General features: G+C 32.9%; 4 protein-coding genes across 4 annotated transcripts; 2 read left to right on the forward strand and 2 right to left on the reverse strand.

Annotated features, from left to right (window-relative positions):
* Positions 1-1,390: 1,390 nt before the first annotated feature.
* Positions 1,391-4,478, forward strand: LOC114384234 (pentatricopeptide repeat-containing protein At1g19720-like). Its single transcript, XM_028343889.1, has one exon. It carries the CDS (start codon positions 1,660-1,662, stop codon positions 4,348-4,350), a length of 2,691 nt encoding a protein of 896 aa, XP_028199690.1. The 5' UTR covers positions 1,391-1,659; the 3' UTR covers positions 4,351-4,478.
* Positions 4,479-12,369: 7,891 nt separating this feature from the next.
* LOC114383720 (selT-like protein) lies at positions 12,370-15,257 on the forward strand. The gene is made up of 4 exons (XM_028343454.1): positions 12,370-12,733; positions 12,814-12,890; positions 13,705-14,023; positions 14,941-15,257. The coding sequence occupies exons 1-4, from the start codon at positions 12,506-12,508 to the stop codon at positions 15,055-15,057; spliced, it is 741 nt and encodes a 246-aa protein (XP_028199255.1). The 5' UTR covers positions 12,370-12,505; the 3' UTR covers positions 15,058-15,257.
* A 132-nt stretch (positions 15,258-15,389) lies between these two features.
* LOC114383719 (internal alternative NAD(P)H-ubiquinone oxidoreductase A1, mitochondrial-like) lies at positions 15,390-20,779 on the reverse strand. The gene is made up of 9 exons (XM_028343453.1): positions 20,225-20,779; positions 19,020-19,233; positions 18,762-18,922; positions 18,443-18,508; positions 18,106-18,269; positions 16,554-16,668; positions 16,136-16,315; positions 15,896-16,058; positions 15,390-15,799 (listed from the first exon to the last, which is right to left on the reverse strand). Exons 1-8 carry the CDS (start codon positions 20,627-20,629, stop codon positions 15,906-15,908), a joined length of 1,458 nt encoding a protein of 485 aa, XP_028199254.1. The 5' UTR covers positions 20,630-20,779; the 3' UTR covers positions 15,390-15,799; positions 15,896-15,905.
* A 234-nt stretch (positions 20,780-21,013) lies between these two features.
* LOC114384621 lies at positions 21,014-27,074 on the reverse strand. Its single transcript, XM_028344328.1, has 8 exons — positions 26,992-27,074; positions 26,577-26,913; positions 25,256-25,717; positions 24,682-24,831; positions 23,756-23,824; positions 23,112-23,165; positions 22,524-22,954; positions 21,014-21,727 (listed from the first exon to the last, which is right to left on the reverse strand). Exons 2-8 carry the CDS (start codon positions 26,902-26,904, stop codon positions 21,122-21,124), a joined length of 2,100 nt encoding a protein of 699 aa, XP_028200129.1. The 5' UTR covers positions 26,905-26,913; positions 26,992-27,074; the 3' UTR covers positions 21,014-21,121.
* Positions 27,075-27,285: the final 211 nt, after the last annotated feature.

Below are 27,285 nucleotides of genomic sequence, written 5' to 3' on the forward strand. Positions count from 1 at the left end.
CACAACATCTAAACAACAAAATCTTTGTCTGTTTCCAATTCCAGGTTCTATCATTCTATTCATCGATCTTCATTTTCTATATTTATTTTAGAGTTTAGTTTATTTAGATTTATTAAATATTTAGTTAATTTTTTTTATTTTGATTATTTACAAAAGAAAATGTCAAATAAAAGGTATGAATCTGGTTATGAAAAATTGAAGAAAAAACGAAAAGTTGAAAAGCAAATTGAATCTCAACGTGGTGCCCTTGATAAATTTGTTATTATTCATAAAAATGACACAGAAGCAAGTTCAATAGGTGAAAATGTGATATAACAACCACTGATAGATCATACTGACAACGAGGAAAATGTTATAGAACAATCTTCTATAGATAAGATTGACAACGGTGTAGAACAACCATCTAGAGATGATACTGACAATGGTGAAAACGTGATAGAACATCCACCTATAAATAATACTGACAACACAAATAGTCATAATTTCAAAAGATAGATTGAATGAGTTAGTTATTTTATCTATTGAAAGTGAAGTGTTAGAATTGTTTGATTATAAAATTATGATAAATGATTTTGCAGCTAAAAAAGCTAGAAGATTAATATAAAAATTGATATTTTATATAATATACTAAGTCTCTTTAAAATTCTTGTAATAAAAAGATCTTTTAACATTTTTGTCTTAAGTCCCAAAATGTCTGTATACGACCCTGAGTGAATCACACATTGTCTCAAAACCAACATTCTTCCCCAGAAGCTTGATCACCAATGCAACTTCCCATGGTGCATATAAGCCTTCATAGACCGATTCATCAATGTGTATCATTGGCTTTAGAGGGTTGTCATCCTCATAAACAATCTTGGCTAGATTCTCCTTGAAGAAATCAACTTTTGCTCTTGGTGGAAGAGTCTATTTGTGGCGCATGGCCATATCACGAAAAGAGGCACAAGTGGGTGTCGAACCACCGCTGCCCCTTAGGAGGATCCTTATCTTTGTCCCTTCCATATGCTAAAATATTGGTAACCTTTATATACCACCCAAACGTGTGATAATGTAGGTTGGAATAAGTAGTTAAAAATTCACAATTAAATCTAGTATTTTTCATTATGTTGTTTGATTCTTTCTCAAACTAAAAAATAAATATTTTTTCAAAATTATCAAAATTTGATATCAAATATAAAAAAGTAAGACATAAATAATTGAGTTTTACTTATATTTTAAAAAAATAATAATAAACTCTTGTTGTTTGTTTGGATAAGGATTTAAACTCACATTCAGCTAAAACTAACAATATGAATATGTGAGGTAGCTTTTTTTCAACACCAGTTGCATTAACTGGTTCACAAACACATTTTTGAATTTGAATATGTGAGGCTTACTTATGTTTTATTCTTACTCGTAAAAAAAATCTCTATCGAGTAAAAAAGAACCTCCTGAATCCTGATTCTCAAGAACCAATTGAATGTACAGTCGTCTGAATGAAATTCTGGTGGCATTTCCTTCCTTCCACCACTTTTTGATACCAAAACAAAAAAGTAAAAATATATACCATATTGCGTATGTAAGCCTTACCCAGTTACCTAACCTCATCTCCACATACTTCTGCCAAGCCCAAAAAAGAAGATAAGGCACTTCGAAACAGTGGAACAAAAAAAAAACACAATGGAGAAGAACCTCATTATTCTACCCAGTAAACCATGGCCTCCTCTGTTAATCCCTTCTCACAGTTCCACCCAATTGGAGTGGCATGGCTCAACAAGGGCCCTTGCTAACTCCAACAGTGTCTCTATGACCCAAAGGTCACACCCAAAACTGGTAGATACCCAGTTGAACCAGTTATGTGCCAATGGTTCCCTGAGTGAGGCTGTGGCAATTCTTGATTCTCTGGCTCAGCAAGGGTCCAAGGTGAGACCCATTACCTTCATGAACCTGCTTCAGGCTTGCATTGATAAAGACTGCATTTTGGTGGGTAGGGAATTGCATACTAGGATTGGGTTGGTGAGAAAGGTGAACCCTTTTGTGGAGACCAAGTTGGTCAGCATGTATGCTAAGTGTGGGCATTTGGATGAGGCACGGAAGGTCTTTGATGAAATGCGTGAGAGGAATTTGTTCACTTGGTCTGCTATGATTGGTGCCTGCTCCAGAGACCTTAAGTGGGAGGAAGTTGTGGAGCTTTTTTATGATATGATGCAACATGGGGTTTTGCCTGATGATTTTTTGCTCCCAAAGGTTTTGAAAGCCTGTGGGAAGTTCAGGGATATTGAGACTGGGAGGTTGATCCATTCGTTGGTGATTCGGGGCGGAATGTGCTCTTCTTTGCATGTGAACAATTCAATTCTAGCTGTGTATGCTAAGTGTGGAGAGATGAGTTGTGCAGAGAAGATTTTTAGGAGAATGGATGAGAGGAATTGTGTTTCCTGGAATGTGATTATAACCGGGTATTGCCAGAGGGGTGAGATTGAACAAGCTCAGAAGTATTTTGATGCAATGCAGGAGGAGGGAATGGAACCAGGACTGGTAACTTGGAACATTTTGATTGCCAGTTATAGTCAGTTAGGGCATTGTGATATTGCTATGGATTTAATGAGGAAGATGGAGAGTTTTGGGATTACTCCAGATGTATATACTTGGACTTCTATGATTTCTGGGTTTACTCAAAAGGGAAGAATAAATGAAGCTTTTGATTTGTTGCGGGATATGCTTATAGTAGGGGTTGAGCCAAACAGTATTACAATTGCTAGTGCAGCCTCGGCATGTGCATCAGTAAAATCACTAAGTATGGGATCAGAAATCCATTCTATTGCTGTTAAGACTAGTATGGTTGATGATATTCTAATTGGTAATTCACTGATTGACATGTATGCCAAGGGTGGTGATCTGGAGGCTGCTCAAAGCATTTTTGATGTGATGTTAGAAAGAGATGTATATTCTTGGAACTCAATTATTGGAGGATATTGCCAAGCTGGTTTCTGTGGCAAAGCCCATGAGTTATTCATGAAAATGCAGGAGTCTGATTCACCACCTAATGTTGTTACATGGAATGTGATGATCACAGGATTTATGCAGAATGGTGATGAGGATGAGGCGTTGAATCTTTTTCTAAGAATTGAGAAAGATGGGAAAATAAAGCCCAATGTAGCATCATGGAACTCGTTAATTTCTGGTTTCCTTCAGAATAGACAAAAGGACAAGGCCTTGCAGATATTTCGGCAGATGCAGTTTTCCAACATGGCTCCCAACTTAGTTACAGTTCTGACTATCCTTCCTGCCTGTACAAACTTAGTGGCTGCAAAGAAAGTGAAAGAAATTCATTGCTGTGCAACACGTAGAAATTTAGTGTCTGAACTTTCTGTATCAAATACATTCATTGACAGTTATGCTAAGTCAGGAAATATAATGTATTCCAGAAAAGTATTTGATGGATTGTCTCCAAAAGATATCATCAGTTGGAACTCTCTGCTATCTGGTTATGTTTTACATGGCTGTTCAGAGTCTGCACTTGATCTTTTTGATCAGATGAGGAAGGATGGACTTCATCCAAGTAGAGTTACTCTTACAAGTATTATCTCAGCTTATAGTCATGCTGAAATGGTGGATGAGGGGAAGCATGCGTTTTCAAACATCAGTGAAGAATATCAGATTAGATTAGATCTGGAACATTATTCTGCTATGGTTTATTTGCTTGGTCGTTCAGGTAAGCTTGCCAAAGCACTGGAGTTTATTCAAAACATGCCTGTTGAGCCTAATTCCTCTGTATGGGCTGCCTTGTTGACTGCCTGCAGAATTCATAAGAATTTTGGAATGGCAATCTTTGCAGGAGAACATATGCTTGAGTTGGATCCTGAAAATATAATAACTCAGCATTTACTTTCACAGGCATATTCTGTATGTGGGAAATCTTGGGAAGCTCAAAAAATGACAAAGCTGGAGAAAGAAAAGTTTGTTAAAATGCCTGTTGGGCAAAGCTGGATTGAAATGAATAACATGGTCCATACTTTTGTTGTTGGTGATGATCAGTCAATACCATATTTGGACAAGATACATTCTTGGCTAAAACGGGTAGGTGAAAATGTCAAGGCACATATTTCTGACAATGGACTTCGCATTGAGGAAGAGGAGAAGGAAAATATTGGTAGTGTACATAGTGAAAAACTTGCATTTGCATTTGGTTTAATAGATTTTCATCATACACCTCAAATTTTACGGATAGTGAAGAATTTGAGAATGTGTAGAGATTGCCACGACACAGCTAAATACATATCGTTGGCATATGGGTGTGAAATATATTTAAGTGATTCAAATTGCTTACACCATTTTAAAGATGGTCATTGTTCTTGTAGGGATTATTGGTAGAGCAAGTACATGTGAAGAGAATCAATGAATTCAGAAATATGTAAATCTGTCTTATTGTATAATTTTTCTTGATGTAAATAGATCTTTTGATGACAAGTACATGAATAAAATAAAGGGATAAGATCAATGGACACCAAGTGTCAATTTGTATGCTTACACCAAAACTTATCCCTCTATTCTACTTTAGTCTAAAGGCTCATGTTTTATCATTAAATAAGTCATGTGACTTATCTTCTTCCCCATTCGTGAATGAGATCTCAAGCCATGATGGTGAGGTAGAAGAATCATCACCTCTCTGTGCTTGTGTTCGTTGGCAGCTTCTCTCTGTGACAGTGGGAGGCTCAGCTAGAAAGGTTAGGATTCTATTGACACGCCAAGAAATTCCTTGTTCGCTCTTCTTCATTTTGCAAGTTTGTGAAGTATTTTCATTGCAAGTAAATGTTATCAATTTAATGACAAACTTAGTAAAATATAAGTAAATGTTATCAATTTATGCCAAGTATATGATTAAATAATACCAGATAACAAACTTAGTAAACTGACACTTCTAATAACTTTTATTGCAAGTAAATGTTATCAATTTAACCATTGAATCTTGTGATATTATCATGATGATCATGTACGACAATTTTTCATGATTTAGACATTTGTAAATATGTAATGAAAAATCAGTTATTTACTTATATTTTAAATAATATATTTATATGTTGAAATAAAATGGAGCGATCAAGAAACAATTAACTTTTTAGTTGTGAGATTTTATAGACTTGATATACTTTATGAGAAATTTAAATTTAACGGTGAATTGATAAAATTATACTTTTGATAAAAAGTTGTTAGAAATGTCATTTTGCTAAGGTTGACCCTTGGTGTTATGTAATAGTGTTTCCCATTATTTGTATTTGTGTCTTGTATTCTTTCAAGTCAATGCAAAATGCACGCAATTTGAAAGGTTTTCCGTGGTTTAGGTAGCTGATACTTGTGCAGTTTTAAAGGGTTGTGGATTGTGAAGAAATAGACACAAGTGAACATGGTACTCCAGTTTCTTCAGGAAAACATGTAAGAATAAAAAGTTGAAACTTCAAAGTTTGTCCAATCTCAGCTGCTGCTTTACTGTTGTATTTCTCATAATTTCAGACATAGCAAAAGGGAATTAATTATATGTGGATGACCTAAAAGAATTTAAAATTATATATAATTCGTGCTGAAATTTGGTAGAGTTGAGTTAATACACTCATATTCAATCAATGTTATTAAAAAATTTCAAGAAGGACTTTTAGTTTAGGATTAGTTATTGGATCAATGATAACTATTCTAGATTAAATATCAATTTAAATTACATTTGAGATTAACATAATTAATTAGGAATGGAGATGGAACATTACCTCTTAACGCTCAAGATTTTTATGAGAAAAAAAAAACGACATATTGCGTCATATAGTCAAAGGAATCTTGTCGGTAAGCTCAAATTTTATGAGACACAAGTAATTAATAAAAAATAAAGTAAATTATACCTGCATCTCATGTATTTTTTTTTTCTTTTCAAATTGTACTTGACATTTTTTTTCACCCTAAAAAAACTCCTTAATTATTTAGCTCATATTACACTCAGACTTCCTCTCCCCTAAAAATCCGTTTAATAGTTTAACAGAAAGTATACACATGTTGATCATGTGACTTTTTTGAAAATTTATATTTAAAATATTCTCATTTTCTTTCTCACACTTTCATTCCTTGTGTTTTCTCCAAATTACACCCGATAGTCCTTTTTTACATTCTACAAAAAATTCTTAATTGTTTAACTCACATTACACTTAGACTTCCTCCATCTTAAATATTGTTTAATAATTTAACAGAAAATAAGCACATACTGGTCACATGACTTTTAATGAAATTTTATCTTTAAAATACACTCATCTTCTTCCTTTTAACTCCATAAATGACATGATATCATTTTCAACCTGAAAATATTTTAACACTCTTCATTCTTTTTCTTTTTTCTTTAATTGGATATGAATTCACCTTATTGGTACGCATGAGTTAACATCCTTCCTTCTTCTTCTTCTTTTTGTTCTTTTTAGTTCAATTTTTTGGTGTTTGTTGGGTTGTTTGATTACTGTGTTTTTGTTGGACGTGTTCCCAGCAATGGCTATTGATTGAATATGGTCCTTTGCTTCAAATTTTAGTGTTTTGCTCCTGCATTTGTGTTTTTAACTCCTTTCTTTGAAATATTTATTTTTTATGGCTAGATGTTTGATATAATATCTCAATCAACAGGTGCATCTTCTTCAAGTACTAACAACAATGAAGTAAGAGTCAAATATTAAAGGAAAAATTGTTATTGCCTTAAGAAATATTCATTCATAGGGTAAATTGTTAATTTGTTATTGAATATTTAACAAAGATGTTAGGACAATTTCGTCTATTTATATATTTTAATTGATGTTAGTCAATGACGCTAATAAAAGAAGGTAAAAGTAATGTAAAAAGAGTGAGGGATATCTAATGCAATTTGAGAAAAACACATAGTGCGAGTATAACAAAAATATCAGGATAATTTCATCTACTCACATATTTTAATTAATTAACAGAATGAATAAAAGTAATGTAAACAAAAGTGTAGTTTGAGAAAAATATAGGGATGCGAGCGTAATTTATTTTAAAAAAATAACATTATAGTGCAGAATTAAAAAAGAAAAAAAATAATTCTGAGCCACTCACTTCAAAATAGGACGCATGCTAATGCAACATTTTAAATTAAAATAGTAGTAAAAGTGTAAAATACCCAATAAAAATGAAATGATGTATCTTCTATGTATAATCTTTTTCCAATCCTCCATATTTGGGAGCTTCAGTTCTAATATGTTTATAAAGACATTAAATCAAAAGCAATAAAATTGTTCAGATTTATTGCAGAGGTTAAGGAGGAAAAACAGAAAATAACAAAAACTGCACTTTGGCGTAACTAGAAACTATTCACATTATGAAACAGGCTATATAGTATATAGAACCCCATTTGGTTACTAAGCAGGAATTTGTGATGCTTTGAAGAAAGATTTTGAAGTATGTCCTGTTGGTAATTTCCAATGAGAAGATATAAGTAAAGCATAAAATCAATCATCATTGTAGTCATTTCATGTTCTTCTATAAGAGACAGATTATCATTCAAAGATGCTTTATATATTAATGATTGGAGTGACAAAACTCAACCTGGAAAATGATAGGTAGAAAAAAAACAGTGGCATGAGCATGCATCCACGAAAGAGGATTAGATTCTTCCCTGAATAGTTTATAAGAAACGCCATACGAGTTTGCATGGTGTAAAATTCTAATATAAAGACCATAACTAAAAAGGGTTAAACAACAAAGTATAAAAGGATGTAGAATATGCAATGTCCAATAGAAATCATATTCACAGAGAAATCTGTACCACTCATGGCACCAGACCTCTAGTGCCTACGGAAGCATTAGAGTTTGAGTGCTTCTGACTAAATTCCAAAAACTGGAATTTAGCATAAGATGATATGTTCCTTTCTTTTTTCCAATAATTTTCTTCAAAACATGGGAAATAAAAATATAAGATTATGGGAAGAAAATGATTGCTCCTTGACCATAAAAGGTGCACGAAACTTTCTCTATATAAAAACAAGGGACTGCTATCTATGGGAAATTTGATTCTCTGCTTTTCAATCCTTTCCCTCCATGATGCAACCTGAATTAGCTTTGTCTACATAGTTCCTAATCTATATTATTTTTCTGGACAAAGTCTCCTGCAACAAACTCATCCTCTTCCCCCATAAATTAATCCTATGCCTTCCCCTAACTGCACTCACATACAACTCTAGCAGTTTTCATAGTCCAAAGTTTAATCATTCTTATTCCCCTAGTAGAAGAAGATGGTAGCACACACATACAACTGCTTATGTTACATAGGACTCAATGCATAGATTAAGTTTATGTTCAAGAAATTTATATGTTTTTACCCTCTTTTTTTAACACCTTTGCATGATGTTTTGGGTGCAGAGTTTTGAGGATTCCACAAAGAAACATCAGTCAGTTGGACCATGGGGAGGCAATGAAGGGTCCCGTTGGGATGATGGGATATACTCAGGAGTAAGGCAATTGGTGATGGTTCATGGGGCAGGGATTGACTCCATTCAAATTGAATATGATAAGAAAGGAAGCTCTATTTGGTCAGAGAGGCATGGTGGAAGTGGAGGCCGTAAAACTGACAAGGTAAAGGTTCCATGTCCTTAGCTGATCTAGTGACATTAATTTGCAATAATGGCACTAAAGAATATGTTAAGGTAGAAAGAGGGCATATCAGGTGAGAACTCTTCTTATTGTGAATTATATAATTTGAGTCATACTTCTATACATGAAGGTTGGTTAGTGTCACATAACCACTTTAAAAAGTCATGTGCATTTTTTCTTTTAATCCTTACCATTTAAATATGATCTAATGTTCTATACTTGTAGTTCTCATTTCTGATGATAAAAAGAGTTCTCATGTGTTGAGTTCCTAAGTTAGAAGTTGGTATTAACTAAAATTTGTGCATATAATAACTAACTACTAATGACTGTGTTGCAGGTGAAGCTTGATTGTCCAAATGAGTTCCAAACTAAAATTCATGGATACTATGGCAGCTTAAATCAAAGGGGGCCAAACTTAGTTCGGTCACAGAGTTTTGAGAGTAACAAGAAAACTTATGGACCATTTGGTGTTGAACAATACGTATAGATATATATACAATAGGACATGATTTTGAAATTAATCTTGAAAATACAAACAAATTGAATAACAGGATATGAATCTTTTATATAATTGTATAGACAAACATATTTTTATATTACTGTTTTTTTTACTGAATAACATGTATCTTTTAAGAATGTATCTTTTAAATAAAAGAATTTTATTAGAGTTAGATAAAATTATATATGACAATATTTTTCTTAAGTGTATGATGTAACAATATATTTAATACTTAAATTCGAAATCACTTGTTCACTCTTGTTAAATTAGATTAATCTCATATTTGTTGATTTAGCAAGCTCAATGATATATTACTTTGTTAGTTAGTGTGTTACTAGTAGTTAGTTTAATGCTAAACGAGATATGACTGAAGATAGAATTTCAATTCTAAACATAACAAGTCACAATCACAATGCTTCTCGTTTAAGATTTAAAAAGTATATTGTTAAAAGTAAGGCGTGCTTCCAGTTGCAGAAGCAGAATCCTCCTCTTTGCTACAGCTATTTCATGGTTTCTTTAACTCAGATTGCAAAATGTTGTTTCTGAAATTGACTGCAAATATCTCTTTGAAAGTTTGCAATCAGGATACTGCCCATGAACACCGAATTAGGTGCTATTATTAGTGCTTAGGACTGCTAAAAAAAAACTATTTTGAAAAAAAAAATACAACTAACAATAACTAATTACATAATAACCAATTGTTTTATAAAACTATAACAAAAATGATTATTTTAAATAATCTATTTTTATTTAAAAATAATTATATAATCAGTTTAATAGAAATAGTTATTTTGAATAATTTATTTTTATTTATCCATAACCGGTTATATATCTAATTTTAAATATAACTTGTTATATTTCCAATTTTTAAAAACAACAACTAATTAAATCAAATTATAATTAATTATGCAAAATTAGTTATGATTATAATTATTATAATTACTTATAATCTAGTTATTTATTGGTTATGGTTATTTAAATAACCAAACCATGGCACCCCTATTGTAAACATGCACTTGTTTTGATAAATAACTCATCCTTGAGTTTGGTGCGTACGTAGACAAACTAATTTAGTCGCTTATAAATTAAGCAAAGTGTCTAAATTTTATGCTATTTCACATTCCTTTGATATTATCCCTTATTATATTTATAAGTTGATTATTGATGAAATGATTTAAGTCCTTTAAAAAAATTGTTAAAAATATTTAATACTTTGACTATGTAAAAATTAGTGGAGAACATAGATAAAACTAGTTCGAAAATACTTAAAATTTTCATTACTTAATTTGAAGATATCCTAGTTTGAAAGTAAATTTTCTTACTAGTAATACAATTTTTTAACTTACATTTATTATTAGTTAAAATCTATTAAATAATTTAAATTCAAGAGAGATTAATTACCGAACTTCAGGCCAACCAAATTCTTTTTACCATACTTCATAATTTTTAATAAATTGTAATTAATCATAAAATATATGTTGTTTCTTTTTTTTTTTAAAAGGACCACCTATAATTTTGTTAAATTGTCTATAATCTGAATTTGAGTTTATGTAAATACAACTATTTAGGATATGTTAGATTTGTTAAAAATATAGGCTTAAATGTAATTATAATTTTCTTATTTTTTAAAATTTATAATTTTGGTCTCTAATTTTAAAATAGAAACATTTAGTGTTTCTATTTTTTAAAATCTATAATTTTAATTTTCTTATTTTAAAATAGAGACATTTAATTCCTCACTTTTTAGAAAATCTGTGATTTTAATCCTCCTATCAAACTAAAGACATTAATTGTTAAGAGATTAATATTGATTAAACAAATAATTGTGTGTCACATCATTAAATTTGGGTCACGTTAGGATGATTTCTTATCATGGAAGGATTAAAATTGTAGATCTCACAAAACTTGAGGATTAAATATTTTTATTTTAAAATAAGGGGACTAAAATTATTGATTTTGAAAAATATGAGGACTAAATGTTTTTATTTTAGAATAAAAAGACCAAAATTGTATTTAAGCCAAAAATATAATACTAGAGAGGAAAAAAAGAACAACACATAATAAAGGTATAAGCTATAGGATAATTTTTTTTTTATCTTGTATAATGTTTGATAGATATGATGCATTTGATTCGCTATAAAAAATAAAGGACTAAAAAACACAAAAATATTTGTCCAACGTTTGATGGTAAGAATCACCGAGGGACAATACAAAATAAAAAATGATAGACGGAACAAATACCCAAAAACTTGTAACCTACTAAACTCGTACAACTTTTTGTCTTGTGTAACAAAAGTAAAAATACAATATTATTCTTATTTTCTGAATTTTTATTATCCTACACATTTTTTTCATATGCACCTCCTTCTCTAAACCTCCATCTCCAAACGTTGTATCTTGGCTGTGAGAGCCGTAAGGACTGTTATTATTTCCTTTATGCTTATTATTTCTTTCTTTTCATTGTTAGTTTATTCATATGCTTCCATCATCATCTTCCTCCTTCTCGCTATGCTTTTTTTTTTCTTTTTTTGGCCAACTTCGACGAGGTCACGTTGTGTCATCCCTATCATCATTATGACCCTATGGCGGTCTCACGCCGCCAAGCCCTACCTCATAGGTCGTGCCTTCTCCGTAGAGGTGTCTCTCCTTTGTTGCAGTATCAAGGTGCTGCTAATGCAACCAGAGTTTTATAGTAAAATTTGCATTATTTTGTTCAGTACATAAACACGTTAAACAAGATACAACGCAACATTATTTATATTATGTATCGATCACTAAACAACATACAATACAAAAAGTTGTCATGTGACTCAATTACTTGTCTAGTATTGTTCTGTTTGTCCAGTCTTTTTAGTAAATCAAACACACCCATAATGAATAACACAAGTATAATAAAATAAAATTACTAAAATATCTCATATTTAATTATCTTAATACAATTTATATCAAATTTAATGTGTTTACCAAAATAGAAAGAGAGGTATTAAAATAAAATAAAAAATCCGATATTTCTTTTTTAAAATGATTAGGCTGATTAATTATTATTTTTTAATTATTAGAAAGATAAAAAAATATAGATATATGTATTTTTTTAATACTTAATCGATATAAAAAATTATTACATAATTTTCCGAGCAATAAAAATTAAATTTTTTTATCTATGTGCCTGATTTATGCTATTTCTTTCTTCTTGTTTTTTCAATTCAAACTTAAAACAAAAATATATTTAGCCTAGTATTATAATTTTTAGTAAATCAATGGGACCCTTTCTGCCCCTCAGTCACTCTCCCTCACCTATACCTTCAGCCACACTGGACCACCACAAACTTCTCCTCCTCAGCATCATATCTTCTGAGTTCTGAGTGTTCCATTCCAATTCCAAGTTACAACTTGGCTGTGTCTATGGATCGCGCTCAGCTTCTGTTGCTGGGTGTACCCCTCTTCCTCTTCTGCTCTGACCTCTTCTCCCTTTTCACTCATCATCCACCGCCGCCACCCCACCACCACCACCACCACCACCATCCTCACCCGCCGCACCACCACCACCACCATCACCACCCACCCCACCACCACCATCATCACCCGCCCCACCACCATCACCAGCCGGTGACAATAGATTTCCCTCCCGAGGTAATTTCACTTCTTTCATGCAATTTTTTCTTATCACTTTTTTAAGGTACCAATAATGGTTTGGTTCTTGTTTTCCTCAGAAACCCACCAACAATATTGCAACTCCGGGTCTCGGCAACACTGTCCACATCAATTTCTGCTCTTCCTGCTCTTACAAGTACTTTTCCTCACTTTCGTGTTATTCTTAGTATTATCGTCCTGCTGTTTTTTTTTTTTAATATTGATGACCTTTTAGAGAGAGAGGGAGAAAATGATAGAAAAAATAGGTTTTTGAGCTTAACTGTTTCACTTAGTTTGTGGGTAAAGTCTAGATAACAAGTGTCCTTTAGGAGATTAATTAAGGAATTAAAAGGTAAAAATATTTATTGTATAAATTATAGAAGAAAATAAAAAAGATCATGGTGGCACAATTTTTCACTTCCCAATAAAAACATTTTTACTTAAATTCCTTAACCAATGCCCTTGAGGTACTGGGTAGCATTTGCCTTGTCGGAAATAGGAGAATTGAACCAAAATATTTATGCATTACATTAGGTTTTTGGTTAATGCACCAAAAGTGTGGAATCTTACGTGGGCTGTTTATCATATCAAGTGCTTTGGAATTTGGATTGTCAGTAGCCAGAGAATGAGACAAGTGTTGTTCAAGATTATTGCCTTCTCTTATTGTTTTGTGTTTCTTAACAATCTGTTTTAATACAGTAGAAGGAAAATGAGGGGAAGAGAAAAGTTTAAAATTTGAATCGAAGGAAATGCATTGTTGTTCATGTTTCAATTTGTGATTTTAACACTCAACTTTTCTTTCCATTTTCTCTTCCAACTTAACAAAAGAAAATGCATCACCGTTCGTGATTTCTCCTCCCTCTAGTTTCTTTCCAAACATACAGTAGAGTTGGTTCATTGCTTGCACGTTTTGCGTTTAGGATGGGGAAGTCAGTGTAAGTGGATGATTGTGTTGTTTGTGTGGTGTGTAGGGGAACAGCAGTGACGATGAAAAATATGTTGGAGATTGCATTTCCTGGAACTGAGGTTATTCTTGCGAATTATCCCCCAACGCTTCCAAAGCGTCTGCTAAGCAAATTGGTTCCAGTTGTTCAGATTGGTGTTATAGGGGTTGTTGTTGCAGGGGAACATATTTTTCCAATGTTGGGTTTTGTTGCACCTCCTCCTTGGTATTACAACTTGCGTGCTAATAGGTTTGGAACCATTGCAAGTACTTGGCTTCTTGGGAATGCCTTGCAGTCATTCTTACAGAGCTCTGGGGCTTTCGAAGTTTACTTCAATGGTGAACTGGTTGGTGCCTTCCTTCTGTCTTTCTTACATTTACTAGTAAACATTTCTTTGCTAGTTGAGCATCTGATCTTTCTCTCCGGTAAGGTAATGCAAATTTTGTTATGCTTTGTGACTCCGTGAGCATGTGTAATCAATCATAATTGGGTAGATGACTAGATGTCTCACACAAGTTGTTTGATCAACCTTTTTACCACTTCACTTGATTTCTACGGTTAACTCGGGGCTCACTAAGAAAAATTTAGTTACTATCATATAATATGTTAAGCACCATCATTACCTTTGGCTGTACTAGCTGTATTCTTATCAATTATCACTCTTTCTGCAGAGGGTTCTATTTCATTCTTTAATGCATCTTTATTGATATTGTATTTAACAAACTAAAACTAGTTCAAGATTTCTGCAGCAAGATATTGTGAAAAAGTGGGCAGACTTTGGGGAATTGGGGCCTATCATCCATCCCAGCTAAATAAAGCACGCCTTTGTTACCTTGAGCCAAATAACTCCATGGTGGTCCCATTGATATTTTTATACGAACTTTTGTAGTTTGGAACATCTACTTTCCGATTACAATTATATTATATATCTATATGCCTTTTCTGGGTGATTGGGGAGAGCTTTTACATACGTTGCATTCAACATTCAACTTGCAACTCTCAATTCATTTAGTATTTGGCTTTGTAACATTATTTTGATTATTAGGTTTCTTACAGTCAGTGTTTTAAAGTGTAGCTCCAAAGAAATATCATCTATTCTGTTTAAAGATTTTTTATCTGAACGATCTTTTCATAAGCCCCTTGCCTCTCTTCAGACTCTAGAGTTACTTAGATGATGGTTATAGATGGAAGGTACTGTAATATATGTCATTTTCAATGCTTTTGAATTTTTACTCATTTCTTCAAACTCTTCTGCCCTTGAAGGTTTTCTCTAAACTGAAGGAGGGAAGGTTTCCTGGAGAGATCGAGTTGAAGGATCTGATTACCAAAAAGATGACAAATTCTATACGTGTCAATGGTGTGTCAGAATTGACCTCTTAGTGCCTTTGGTGGAGACATATTTTGAGCTGTCATAAATTATGTAACTGGGCCTGCCATTCCACTATGAAGTAAAGGTTGATATATAGATATAATAGGATTATCATGTTGTAAGGTTTCCAGATGTATACTGGAGTATGAACTTTCTGTATTGAAAGAACTAAGTGATTGTTGAAGGCAAAACTCAGTTAATAGTTTGTGCAGAGTTTGAATGTTTTAATTTTTTTTTTCCATTGTGATATCTTTTCATTATCAGCTCAAATTACGTGAAAAATTGAATGGTAGGAAAAGGAAAATTTGGCTATATCACTGCATTTGTAAAAGGAGGGGTCTCGTACTATTTGGCAGTTGCAAAACTTATGCACCCAAAAGAATCTCTTTAAGAATATATTGTCAAATTTGACCATACAATTGGGGATCCGTCTAAACATGACATAGGTTTTTTAGAGCCATACAATCAAATATACTACAAATTGAATGATAACGTGTATACACTATTATAAAAGAGCAGAGGCAGCCAAATTTAATTTATTGCCTTCCCCTTCAAGCCAACTCCCGAGTAACCTTTTTTTAGTTCCCACTGTTTCAGACAGATTGAATGCATAGTTGATATCAAGAACTAGTACAGTTCCTTGCTGTTCAGCTTACTGAAATTCATCTCTTGAGATTTACTGGCTTTTGAAAAATGCTAATCCAAAATGATCCAATTAAATACACTTAATCATCTTATTGTTTTACTAATAGCCTGCAAAACAACCAATAAAGAGAAGTATAATCTGAAAGGCCCTATTAACATTTCTAAGTCTTAATGAAAAATTGCATGCAGAGAGTATTTATTTACCTTAAAAGTTTCATATTCTGCTTATATCACGGCCAAACACAAGAGTAGTAGCCCAGTTGATAGCTACATAGAATCTGTTCCTCCAGCTGATGACTCGAGTTAGATATGCCGAGCGCCAAATAAACCAACTGACAAAACCTGCCAGAGATAACCCTTTGCCCTCCTGTAGGAGATACGTGAATGAATAAAACCATACATAAGTTTTTGAAGCACCAGCAAAAGCTCAGAAATGAAAGTCACCTTGCTCTGTCTGAGGTCCACTAGAGCTTTGTAACTCCCTATAGATGCCATGCTTCCCATGTGCTTGTAAACAAACTGATCCCCAAAGTCTACATCTTTTGCACTGTTTGCACGGCCTCCATTGGCTTTACCTATTTTGTTTAATAAGAATGCTAAATATTTACCTTGCCTTTCTGCCACCTGTGGTTCAATTTCAAATGGCAATGCATTAAATTGGCAAGGATAAGTTTTAAGGCACATGCAACATCACTTCCCTTATGAACCACTAACAGTAAATATAGCAGTAACACATTCGGAATGAACCACTAATGAAATGTGTCAGGGACAAAGACCTTAGGTAAAATCAGAACTACAAATGGCAGGAATTTAAGAAATGAATTTGTATGTAGGAGAAACTAATGAACCCAATGTCACGTACTTGGGCTAAAGCCGGTAGTGGTGTTTTTCCAGTACTTTCAACAAATCCACTGCAGTCACCTATTGAGAAGATATCCTCTACTGTAGGAACACGAAGCCACTCATCAATGCCAATCCTGTGAATAAGAAACTTTAAAAATTTGCTTCATGGAAATGCAGTTATTTATAGTTAAAAGTCACCATACAACAAAGCAAACATGAGAGCAGAAGACAAGACAAAGGCACATCAACTATGTCAAATACAAGGAAACCTAATATAGCTATCACGAGCTTAGGGTGAACAAATGACTAAGAAAGCAAAATGTAACTACATATATGTAGTTTAGATGTCAGCCTTAACATACTTACACCACAATACAACCATTGATTTATAGGCTTTCTACGTAATGATTTTCATGCCAAAGTTTTGAACATTAAAAAATGAGTAGATAATCAAATTATTGATATTTGCTTATATTTGAAAAAACTACGTGTTAAAAAAAAATCTAGGATTTATATGAAATTTTATGAGCATAACGTACCTAAAATAAACTTTCAAATCCAACCTTGAAATTAAATTTTTTATGAAAACTTATTCATTGACTTTATATTTATTTTAATCCATGCCAAACTCGGTCCTCTTGTTCATAAATACATGCATATAACGTGTAACATCTTTGGAGAAACTAAAACCTGCTTTCGTGATAAGAAAGATCAAAATGCTATCACTATGTTTGGTTGCATGTTAGAGAGGGAATATATGCATATTGGACATGGAAATCAAAAGCAACAGACACTAACTTTTACGTTAATTTGGAATTTGACGTGATTTTGGTTCAACGTGACGTAGAACCAAACACGCACTATGTTGAAAAATCGAGGAAATCAATAATGGGGAGATTTTAAATCAATGGGTCACAAGCAACCACATAAATAAACTTGACACTACACTCTAACTTAAAATCTTAATGTTTAGGTTTATAGGTTTTATTCTCACTTCAAACTTATATTCCAACAATCTCCCTCTCAAGTGTGAATCTCTTTCACATGGTAACTCCCTCTCAAGCAAAAGTCATTTTCAATCCACAAGTATCCAATGGTGACCCTTAAAGCTTAACCTTGACTGTCTCGACTCTCCTAACCATTGCCGTCAACATGCTCCAGTACCTTGCACCGAGTGTAGAATCCGTTGTCTGACCTCCATGCATGGGCTCATCTGCCCAAAAGACTTTCAGTTCAAGGGATCTCATATGTCCATGGAACCATTGTCAATACCATTATGCTCGTCCGAGCCAGTCACCATGTTAAACCATCAGCTTTGATACTAATTGTTAGAAAATTGAGGAGAGTAAACACCAGGGAGATTTAAACCAATAGACATCGAGCAACCACATAAGTTAACTTGACACCACGCTTCAACCCAAAACTTTAAGGCTTGGGTTTATGACTCTTATCCTCACTTCACACTTGTATTCCAACACACTATATTAAAAAATCAGCTGCCAATTTGTAAATTTGAAACAGCTGTCAGTAAAAAGAAAATAAGAACAACTATGTTGTGTAGCAAGAACAACCTTCCACCAGGAGCTTTAGGAAGATCCAAAGATTGAATAATAGCAGATGGACCAACTCCAGTAGACCATACCAGCAACCCATACGGAACCTCAGTACCATCATTTAGGATAATCTTCTTCTCTTCAACATCTTTCACAATGCCACGGACAAGTCGAACTCCTGACTGATAGAAACTTCAATATGAGGAGATATAAACTAACAACATAGGAATAGACTACATTTCTTTAAATAGAAATCTGGGTTTATTTTTGCTTTTGTTTCTATTCAGAAGTTCGAAATCAGCAGGATTATTTTCAACAAACAGAAGAGAAGCTCTTTTTGACATATATAGCTCACCTTTGTCAATTGATTGGTGGCATACTGCCTGAGTCGGACATCAAAGGAAGACAATATCTCATTGGCCTAAAATGGCACGAATAAATTTGTTAACACAAATTATTTTAAAAGACAATAAGGCATGAAGAAAAATGACAACTTATTATGAAAAAATGGCTTCCAGGAACTCTAAGGTATTTCAAACAATTATGTTGGCAAGAATTGTAAGACATGGGGATAAACAATGGAAAGAGCAAGATGTTTGTGCCATAGGCCATAGCAAAATATGTAGTCTATTTGGTTGTATCACATATATAATGCTACTAACTACTAAGCATACCTCAATTAAAGTAACGTGGATGTAGTCCTTCACATGAGCATATCTCTGACGGACATCTCTTACAATAAAATCACTAAGTTCACCACTGAATTCCACTCCAGTGGGACCACCTCCGACAACCACACAGTGTAACAGCCTTTGTTTTTCCTCTTCTTCAATCCCTGCATCCAAATCAAATACAGATTGCATAGGTGATGTATAAAAACCATTATTTTCAAGTGACTTCATATTAAGCTAAAATAGAAAATTGTTGTAAACCTGGAACATCAGACATCATCAAGTTCAGGAGCAACTTCCGACGAATTTCCTGTGCATGGTAAACTTCACGAAGAAAAATTGCATGCTCATAGACTCCATGAATTCCAAAAGTGGTAGGTTGCGCTCCTAATGCAATTACCAGCTTATCATATGAGATTGTAAACCTCCAAGGATCTGGTGCCTGTGCCCCTTCAGTTACAGACTCACAATGCACCTTAAAAACCATTTGTCAGATTCTCCTCAATTAAGACACATTGTAAGTACCAATTTTCAATTAAAACTAGTCATTTTCCAAAATTAAGCCATATTGTGAGTACCGAATATTTCAACTTAAACTAGTATGATGCCCTTTTGTTTGGAGGAGGCGTAGAAAGAGTAAGAAATAGATATGAAATTGAATTTTCATTGGGGCTTCAGGACCAGGAGCTGCTTTAATCGTTTTACTTCCAATGAAGCCTTTTCTTACTAGATAGGGTAGACCAAGAAAAGAAGGTACCAAAAAACAAAATTTCAATAAACCCATTTACAAAAAGGGTACCTTATAATGATTTCAAACTTCGAATAGATCCCTTAGATTTTCAACCCATATGGGAAAAGTTTAATCAATTAACAGAACACATTCCTTCACCCCTTAAAGCAAAACAATCTACACATTCCATTTGCCATAAGTTCATTCCATATTTTCATTTCTGATACTTAATCTTTCTTGTATCCCTCTTATGATATCAGTGATTTTTCTTAGTTCAGTTTTTCTTGTTTTCTATTGAACCATTAGGTAAAAGATCATACTAATCTCATAAAATATCAAGATCTATGTAAGGGATTGATCTTCATATACAGATTCAGAGATCAAATCCCTAACCACATATTTAAGAAGTATGATATTTTGCCAACCATATTATAACATGTTGATTGTGAATTTTATTGTTTATGTTCTAGTCCAGTTAGTATCAAGGTCACAAAACCAGATATGTACATAGTTGAGTAGAGGAAATCCCTACATATTAAAAGCTGCAGAAACTTATGTCAATTAACAAATGTCATTCAAATAGGTTGATACGATGCACGTTGGCCACACATGTCCATTATCAAGTAACCAAATAACGATCAATTTAATATAACATTTAATCAAATCACAAATTCACAATTCCCCCTATCAAGCACAATAATTTGAAGAAAAGTAGTTGGTTAAGAACTTAACATACCACATGGTTATCAGCATCAATGGCAGTACAATTGGCGAGGAAGAAATAAGAACCGGGTTCTCTGGAGATAGCGGGTTGGATCCTGGCGATGGGTTCGGCAACGGTTCTAAACTCGAGAGTTCCGACGCACGTGGAAGCCAAGAGAGGCGTGAAGACCATGTGATTGCGCGGGGACACGCAAACGACGTCGTAGATTTGAGTGTCGAGCCCCTTCATGAGGCGGCACCCGGCCCACCCGGAGCCCAGAACCACCACCCTGGGCTTCTCGTGGGCCTGAGTGGGCTCCAGGCCCGCATGCCGAACCGGAGCGGTCGAGGTGCTAAACCGGGGCAGAAGACTTAAGCGGTGCGTGCTTGTGGTGGTGATGGCGGAAAACTTGGTGGAGAGGTGTCTGAACCAGGACATGGTGAAAGAACGTGTGAAGGTTTAACTTAGGTTGTTTTGTTTTACGAGGATAGATGCAGTGAGATCATCAGGGAAGAAGGGCTTCCATTCCATTCCAAAGATGTGGGTCTGTTTGACTTGACTGTTGTAAGAGGCTGCTTTCGCGGGATGGGAGTGTATGACGTTGTTGTCACGTGTTGTTGTTTAATTAATGTTTAACTATTTATTTAATTTTTATAATTAATAAATGGATATTTTAATTTTTAAAATTTAATAATGAATTAAAAAAATTTAAGGACAGGGATTTTTTAGAATTACAATATAAAATTTAGAAGAAAAAAATCACTTATTATAGGAACTAAAAAAATAAATTTAAGGAGAATCATTGCCTGTCTCTCACTTACATCAATGTCCTGCCTTTGAATTTCAACGAGGCATGATTGATTTACAAACATTGAAAGTAAAGGTAAAATCTAATCTAATATTTTTAGCTACTAATACACTTGTACAAGCTTATACTTTCTTGATATTCAACACCTCTGATCTAAAGGTGGAATTAAAAATCTCAAGTAGGAGACGAAGTTGCATAGGTAAGAATATGACCACAGATAAGCTTGCAATGGAAATGACAAATTTTACCATCTTGGAATGACCCGAATCCTCAAGCATCAAAGAAAAGGCAGAGCAAAATGCAACCATCATGGCCAAGATAGAACATATGAGTGTGAAAAGGCCAAACATCAACTTGAGTGGCAAGGATTTAAGGAAATCTCTTTCAGCATAACGAGATGTGAGAATTCCAATAAAAGTCATCACAGCAGTGGAGGAAGAAAAGAGTGAGATAGCATCAGCCACCATATAAGTTGTGAACATTCTTTTGTGCAAAAACATAGGAATACCAGTATTTTGATCATTTCCTCCAGGAAGAGTGAAGGCTGCTGCAAACACAATGGTTATTATAAGAGTCCCCACTATTGTGAAGGATGTTGCCGTCTCCTTTGCCCATTTCTCTGCGTCCTTCAACAGTTCTTCATGTTTCTTAGTAAATAATTCTTTAGGCTTCATGCCATCTCCATTTATAGCTTGTTGAAACTTTGGATGCAAAATTCTTTTCACCGCCTGCAACAATTACATCAAATATACGACAAAAGAAATATTCGACATTATGGCTTAATATTGTTGAATCACATCATGTGATCTCTATATCAGCAAAAAAATTAATTTTGGATGTAATAATATTACTCTCACACATGATGACATCATATAATGTGTCATGATGTCAACCTTGTGAGTCACATGTTATTTCTATTTTTGTTTGTTTATGACACTAATCATGGTATTCACCATATGTTGTCCATGGTAATCTCTCAAAATATGAATTACGTACATTAAATTCAAGAAAATGATAGCATAAATTAGTAACACTAGCAGCTAATGATAAAAAGGAGAAAACATAAGTGTAGCATGTAAGTGCTTTCAGAGTTGTTTTCTAATCATAATTGGAGTTTTATTTGGTTAGTCCACCTAATAAAAGTCGAAATTAAAGATAAATTTTAATTCCTAAGGGTAAACTCTCATTTTAATTGGTGAACAATATTGAATGCACGTCATATACTGCATCCAAGTTTTCTCCCTCTAAACTGTAAGCAAAGTATACTTAATATGATGTTTATTTCGCCAATAACTGTGCTATCTAGTATCTAAGCAAATATAAAATCAGATCAACAATGTCATGATAAAAGGAGTTAATTAAATCATTTAAATCTTTTAAAAGACCAATTTGTTATATAATAATAAAAAAAAAGAACAACTAGGAGGCTATGTGATATTTTTTACAAAACTAAAGCTAAATAATTAGTCTTAAAGTGTATGGCATAATATAACTACAGTTTGAGAAGAAAGAAAAAATAATAACCTTAAACCATTGAAGTTCTCTTTGCATTTGCAAAGCTGGACCAGATTTGCGATCAAGCTCGGCCGTGGGCACTGAAGTCCCTATCAAATGCAACATATTGTTACCAAATATATCTGTGCGAGAAATAATCACCTTTCCTTGTCCTTTCAAGCCATTTATGAGGTTGAAAATGTTTTCTCTACGATACAAAATGGCATAAGAAAAAATGCCTCTTTGATTTTCATCAAAAACCCAATAAAGATCAGGATTAGCCTGAGTCAACTTGATTATGAACTCTGCAATTCCACTTTTGGACGCTTCTAATAAGGACTCGTAAACTGAGGCCTCTCTCAGCTTTGCTTCATCAAAGCCCATAATTCCTTTAGCCATGCTATTAAGAATCTCAACTGCACGATGGTGAGTCATTTTTTTCTTATGTGTTTTCTTTATCCCTGCAAATGAAAGAATATGATGAATGGGTAGTAGTGATCAGAAAATGAAATTACTATTACTAATAAATACTAGTTAGAAGTAATAAATCGTATAAAACTTTTTATATTGTCAACACATAATCTTTTTTTCTCTAAAACTAATATATACGTTCCATACCAGGAAGACAAAGAAGTATGGTAATCACATGATCCCGTAGACGAGACAATAGACCTGAAGAGATTTGAGAATGTACAAGTGTTACACAAATGCAAGCAACTTGATCATGTAAAAAATCCTACAACATGGTTTGAACATTGATGTTAATTGAACAGGTACTAACTACTAAGTTAGGTATGAATTAGCCTGGATAGGAAAATTTTGTTATAACAAAGAAAAATAGCTTCAAAATGAAGCTCAAATCCTAAACGTGAATGTTTGCAAGGCATATATATACTTTCCATTATATACATATATATTGAATAAATACAATTTAAAAACCATCATATTTTTTTAACCAAAAATATATATAAGCCTATGTGTTGACAACTAAATATATGTAAGTCGAATGTTAAATATAATCAATTTTTTATTATATATTAAATACACGAGTCTGAATATTTCAAAATCCATTTTCTATAAACATATTTTTATGCGATTTTAATGGTCATTTAACCTAAAAAAATGCACTTAATTAAAATCCTTCAATTCCTTATAAATGTTAGTGTTCACCTAATGTTTTCTTCTCCTTCACACTTTAATATGATCTGAAGTTCTCAACACTTACTTTAAAAAGAAAAATCAAGGACTAGTTTGAAACAAACCTGGTTTAATGATCCTTCCTCCGTCTTCCTTCATCAGATCGCCAGTCTCCTCATGAGTTATGGGTATGACTAAAACAAATATTTATGAAATCCTATAAACAATACTATTATAACAAAATGAAATTAATTATATGATCAGGAAATAAATGTTTTTAGTATTACTTTAAGAAGAAAAAAAGTAAAGAGATTAGTGCCTTAATTAAACCACAACCAAAATGTTAGAAGATAATTAGTCTTCATTATTCACACATACACTTGAACTTTCAACATTTAAGACTCACTTAAATGTGAACCTTAAACCCCTCATGAAAAAATTTAATAAATTTATAAATTAAGAGTCGTGTCTTGACCAATGCTTCCCAATATGGGTTAGATACAAACCTGAGTTTTTTTTAAAAAAAATTGACAAATAATATAATAACGGGTATCAGTGGTACCAAAAATACAAAGAGGTTCCAAGATCAGCAAATATACCGGTTATGCATTATATATATCCTAACCGAATACCACTGAATAACCCGAGACCAGAACAAGACCCAGAGTCACCAAGTCCATAACGAAACCAACAAATTATAAGCACTCTAAGCAATACAAATATAAGAATAAGATAAAAGACTGCCCAACACTTAGTGCTAATCTTGAAGATACAAACTTGAATGCTAATAGCAATCTAGGCTCTTCGATTATTCATTCATATACCACATGAGTTGAGTAAGAAATATTTTGAAATCCCATAATTTAAAACAATGAAAGTGGTCAGTAATTTAGTATAGGTTAACTTATGATACTCGTTTTATCTATTTCTAAAATGGAATCGAAGTTCATCCGTCACTTAGAATTTTCAACCTTTCTTCTTTAAAAAAAGAACATTCCAAAATAGAATGCGAAAAGTCAAAATTAAATTTGTCCAGAAGAAGATAACTTACTTTTATACACCCACTGTAGCCATAATTTAGGCGGATTTACGCTAGGGAATGCAGAAGGTTGTTGAGCCAATGCAAATAAAGGACTAACACCATCAAATTTCATGGTGAGAGGTATTCTTGGATTACGATTGAGCAGATTCAATGCAACGTCTGGTTAATTGTGTAAATATAAAAATATAAAAAATATTAAATAAAGTAATCATCTATAAGAAAAGTAAATTAATGTTGTGTTGCAGATGGAGATAAGTCAGTCAAATTAGACTTCATGTCTAATTTAATTTTGAAGCCATGCATAGATTTGGGCATGATCTCCTAATTGGTTATAAGTCATTTTTTTAAAATCGGGTACAATTTTTCTTTAAAAAAAATATCCAACCTAAAAATCTATTTATAATTTTTTAATAAATTAAGTTTTTTTAAAGGAAACTCTCGCCTAAAACAATTAAAAAATAAACCTAAATCAAATTAAGCCTAATAAGTAATATCATTCTATGAAGCATTTTGTCTATTTACACTTTTATTCCAAATAGACATATTTGACTGTTAGGATTTGTGTTCACTGTTAAGTTCTTACCAAAGATCTCGCTAGTGATGCATCTGGTAAGAAGCAAAGCACTGGTGTAGCCATTGTCCTCATTGAACACTTGCTTAGGAGTGTTGTGATAGAGATATTTGGCCATGTTTTTGTTGCCTTTAACAGCAGCCAAAACAAGTGGTATCAGCCCCTCATTAGTCTTGATTGTTAACAAGTCTCTGTTTCTATCAACCATGCATTTGGCCACGGAGATGGTGTCACTCAACTCTGCAGCAAGAGCCAGTGCCGTGTACCCTCTTGTGTCACGTTCCAACAAAAGCCGTTTGGGCACTTTGTTTACTAACTTTTCCACCATGTCTTCTTGTCCTGTGAGAACTGCAACATGAACAACCGTCTTGCCCAGTTTTGAAGTTTCATACATTGCCTTACGATTGTTGTTCACAAAAGTGCGTGCAGTGTCCCAATCACCTCTTTGTACACCTCTGTGTAGTAATGGAAGACCTGACATTTTGTTGATTAACCATAGAGCATGTGTGATGAGAATTTTTTTTGACTTAATTAAATTTTTTATATGGAATATAGACCATTTTTAAAAATAGATTATAGTGCATGTATAAAAAACTTAATTAAACTTTTTTTAATATAAATTTTTTTATTGAATCAAACAATAAAAAAAATCAATTTTAATTGATATAACTTATAATTATATATGATATTTTATAAAAACTAATAAACTTATCATTTAAAATATTCAAAATATTTCGATAAATGATAGTCTAAAAATATTTTACATTGTTAGTACATATATTACATATTAAAAATATATTTAGCATGGGATATAACTTAATTTATTGACCAAAATATATCAATTGTTACTGCTGATCATTATCTTCAATAACTATGAATAAAAAAAGATATCTATTTTTACACTTAACAACTATGAGTACATATATTACTTATTAAAAAATTATTCATTTTTAATACTTGAAAATTAATAAAAATATATATTATTTTTGTTGAAATATATTTTAAATTTGTTAACATTACTACATTATCATCCAGATAAGATGGTTAATTTTTACAATAAATTAATTCCTAATTAACTCGACCATCTACACTAACAAAAAGTATAAAAAATTAAATTCTTTTTTAAGAAAGTTTGAAGTTATACTCCTGTTATTATTGTCTAATGAATAAAAATAAACTAATTTTTTATAAGAATTAAAAATCACAATATTATTTAAAAAAACATTTTTAAACTCGATGGCTAAATGGTATAGATACAATTAATTACATTAATATAAAACAAGATAAAAAAGAAAAAAGAATAAGGAATTTTATCGAATTGGATTGGATTTACCTTGCTCTATGTCAGCTTTAGCTCCAAGTCTAGACTTGTACAAAGATGCCAAGGTATTCCAGGCACCTCTTGCTGTGGTAGTTTCTTTAATCTGAGACAAAGTTTCAGATCCACAAGACATCTGAATAATATGCAAAGCCTTAGCATTTTTCTTCTTCCATTCTCCCTCCTGAGACATTGTTTCAGTATTTCCACCATCTTCAATAACGTTAATCCACAGATCTTCGCTAGTTAGGTAGTTCTTCGCCATGATGCTCCAATCTTCATAGTTGCCTGGAGTAAGTAACTCCGTGACGATTCCGTTCCTAGTGGTACACTTGGCGGCCATAATTGACTGCTGGATGTATAAACAGATCTTCCAGTCATCAAGGAGGAGGGAAGAAAGATGACAGAGTCTCATAGAGAGGAAACTTACCGGATGGAGTAGTAGTGTTCGTTGTCACAGTTAACGGCTCCGAGCTAAGAGCTAAACCGAAAACAAAGGACAAATAAATAAAGTTTTATTAGTAGTCCTGTCTAAACCATGTTTGAAAATCAAAATTAAGTTTGAGATTAAAATAATTTTGTGAACCAATCTTTATTTTTATTTGTTTGATTTATATTAGAACTAGTATCATATTATTTTTAATTGTAAATCAGATATGTATTAATTAATAAAACAATACATCCACGATTGTAATTAATTCATATATAATATTAAATAAGATAT

Source organism: Glycine soja, chromosome 14 (assembly GCF_004193775.1).
Source record: "Glycine soja cultivar W05 chromosome 14, ASM419377v2, whole genome shotgun sequence".
NCBI lineage: Eukaryota > Viridiplantae > Streptophyta > Magnoliopsida > Fabales > Fabaceae > Glycine > Glycine soja.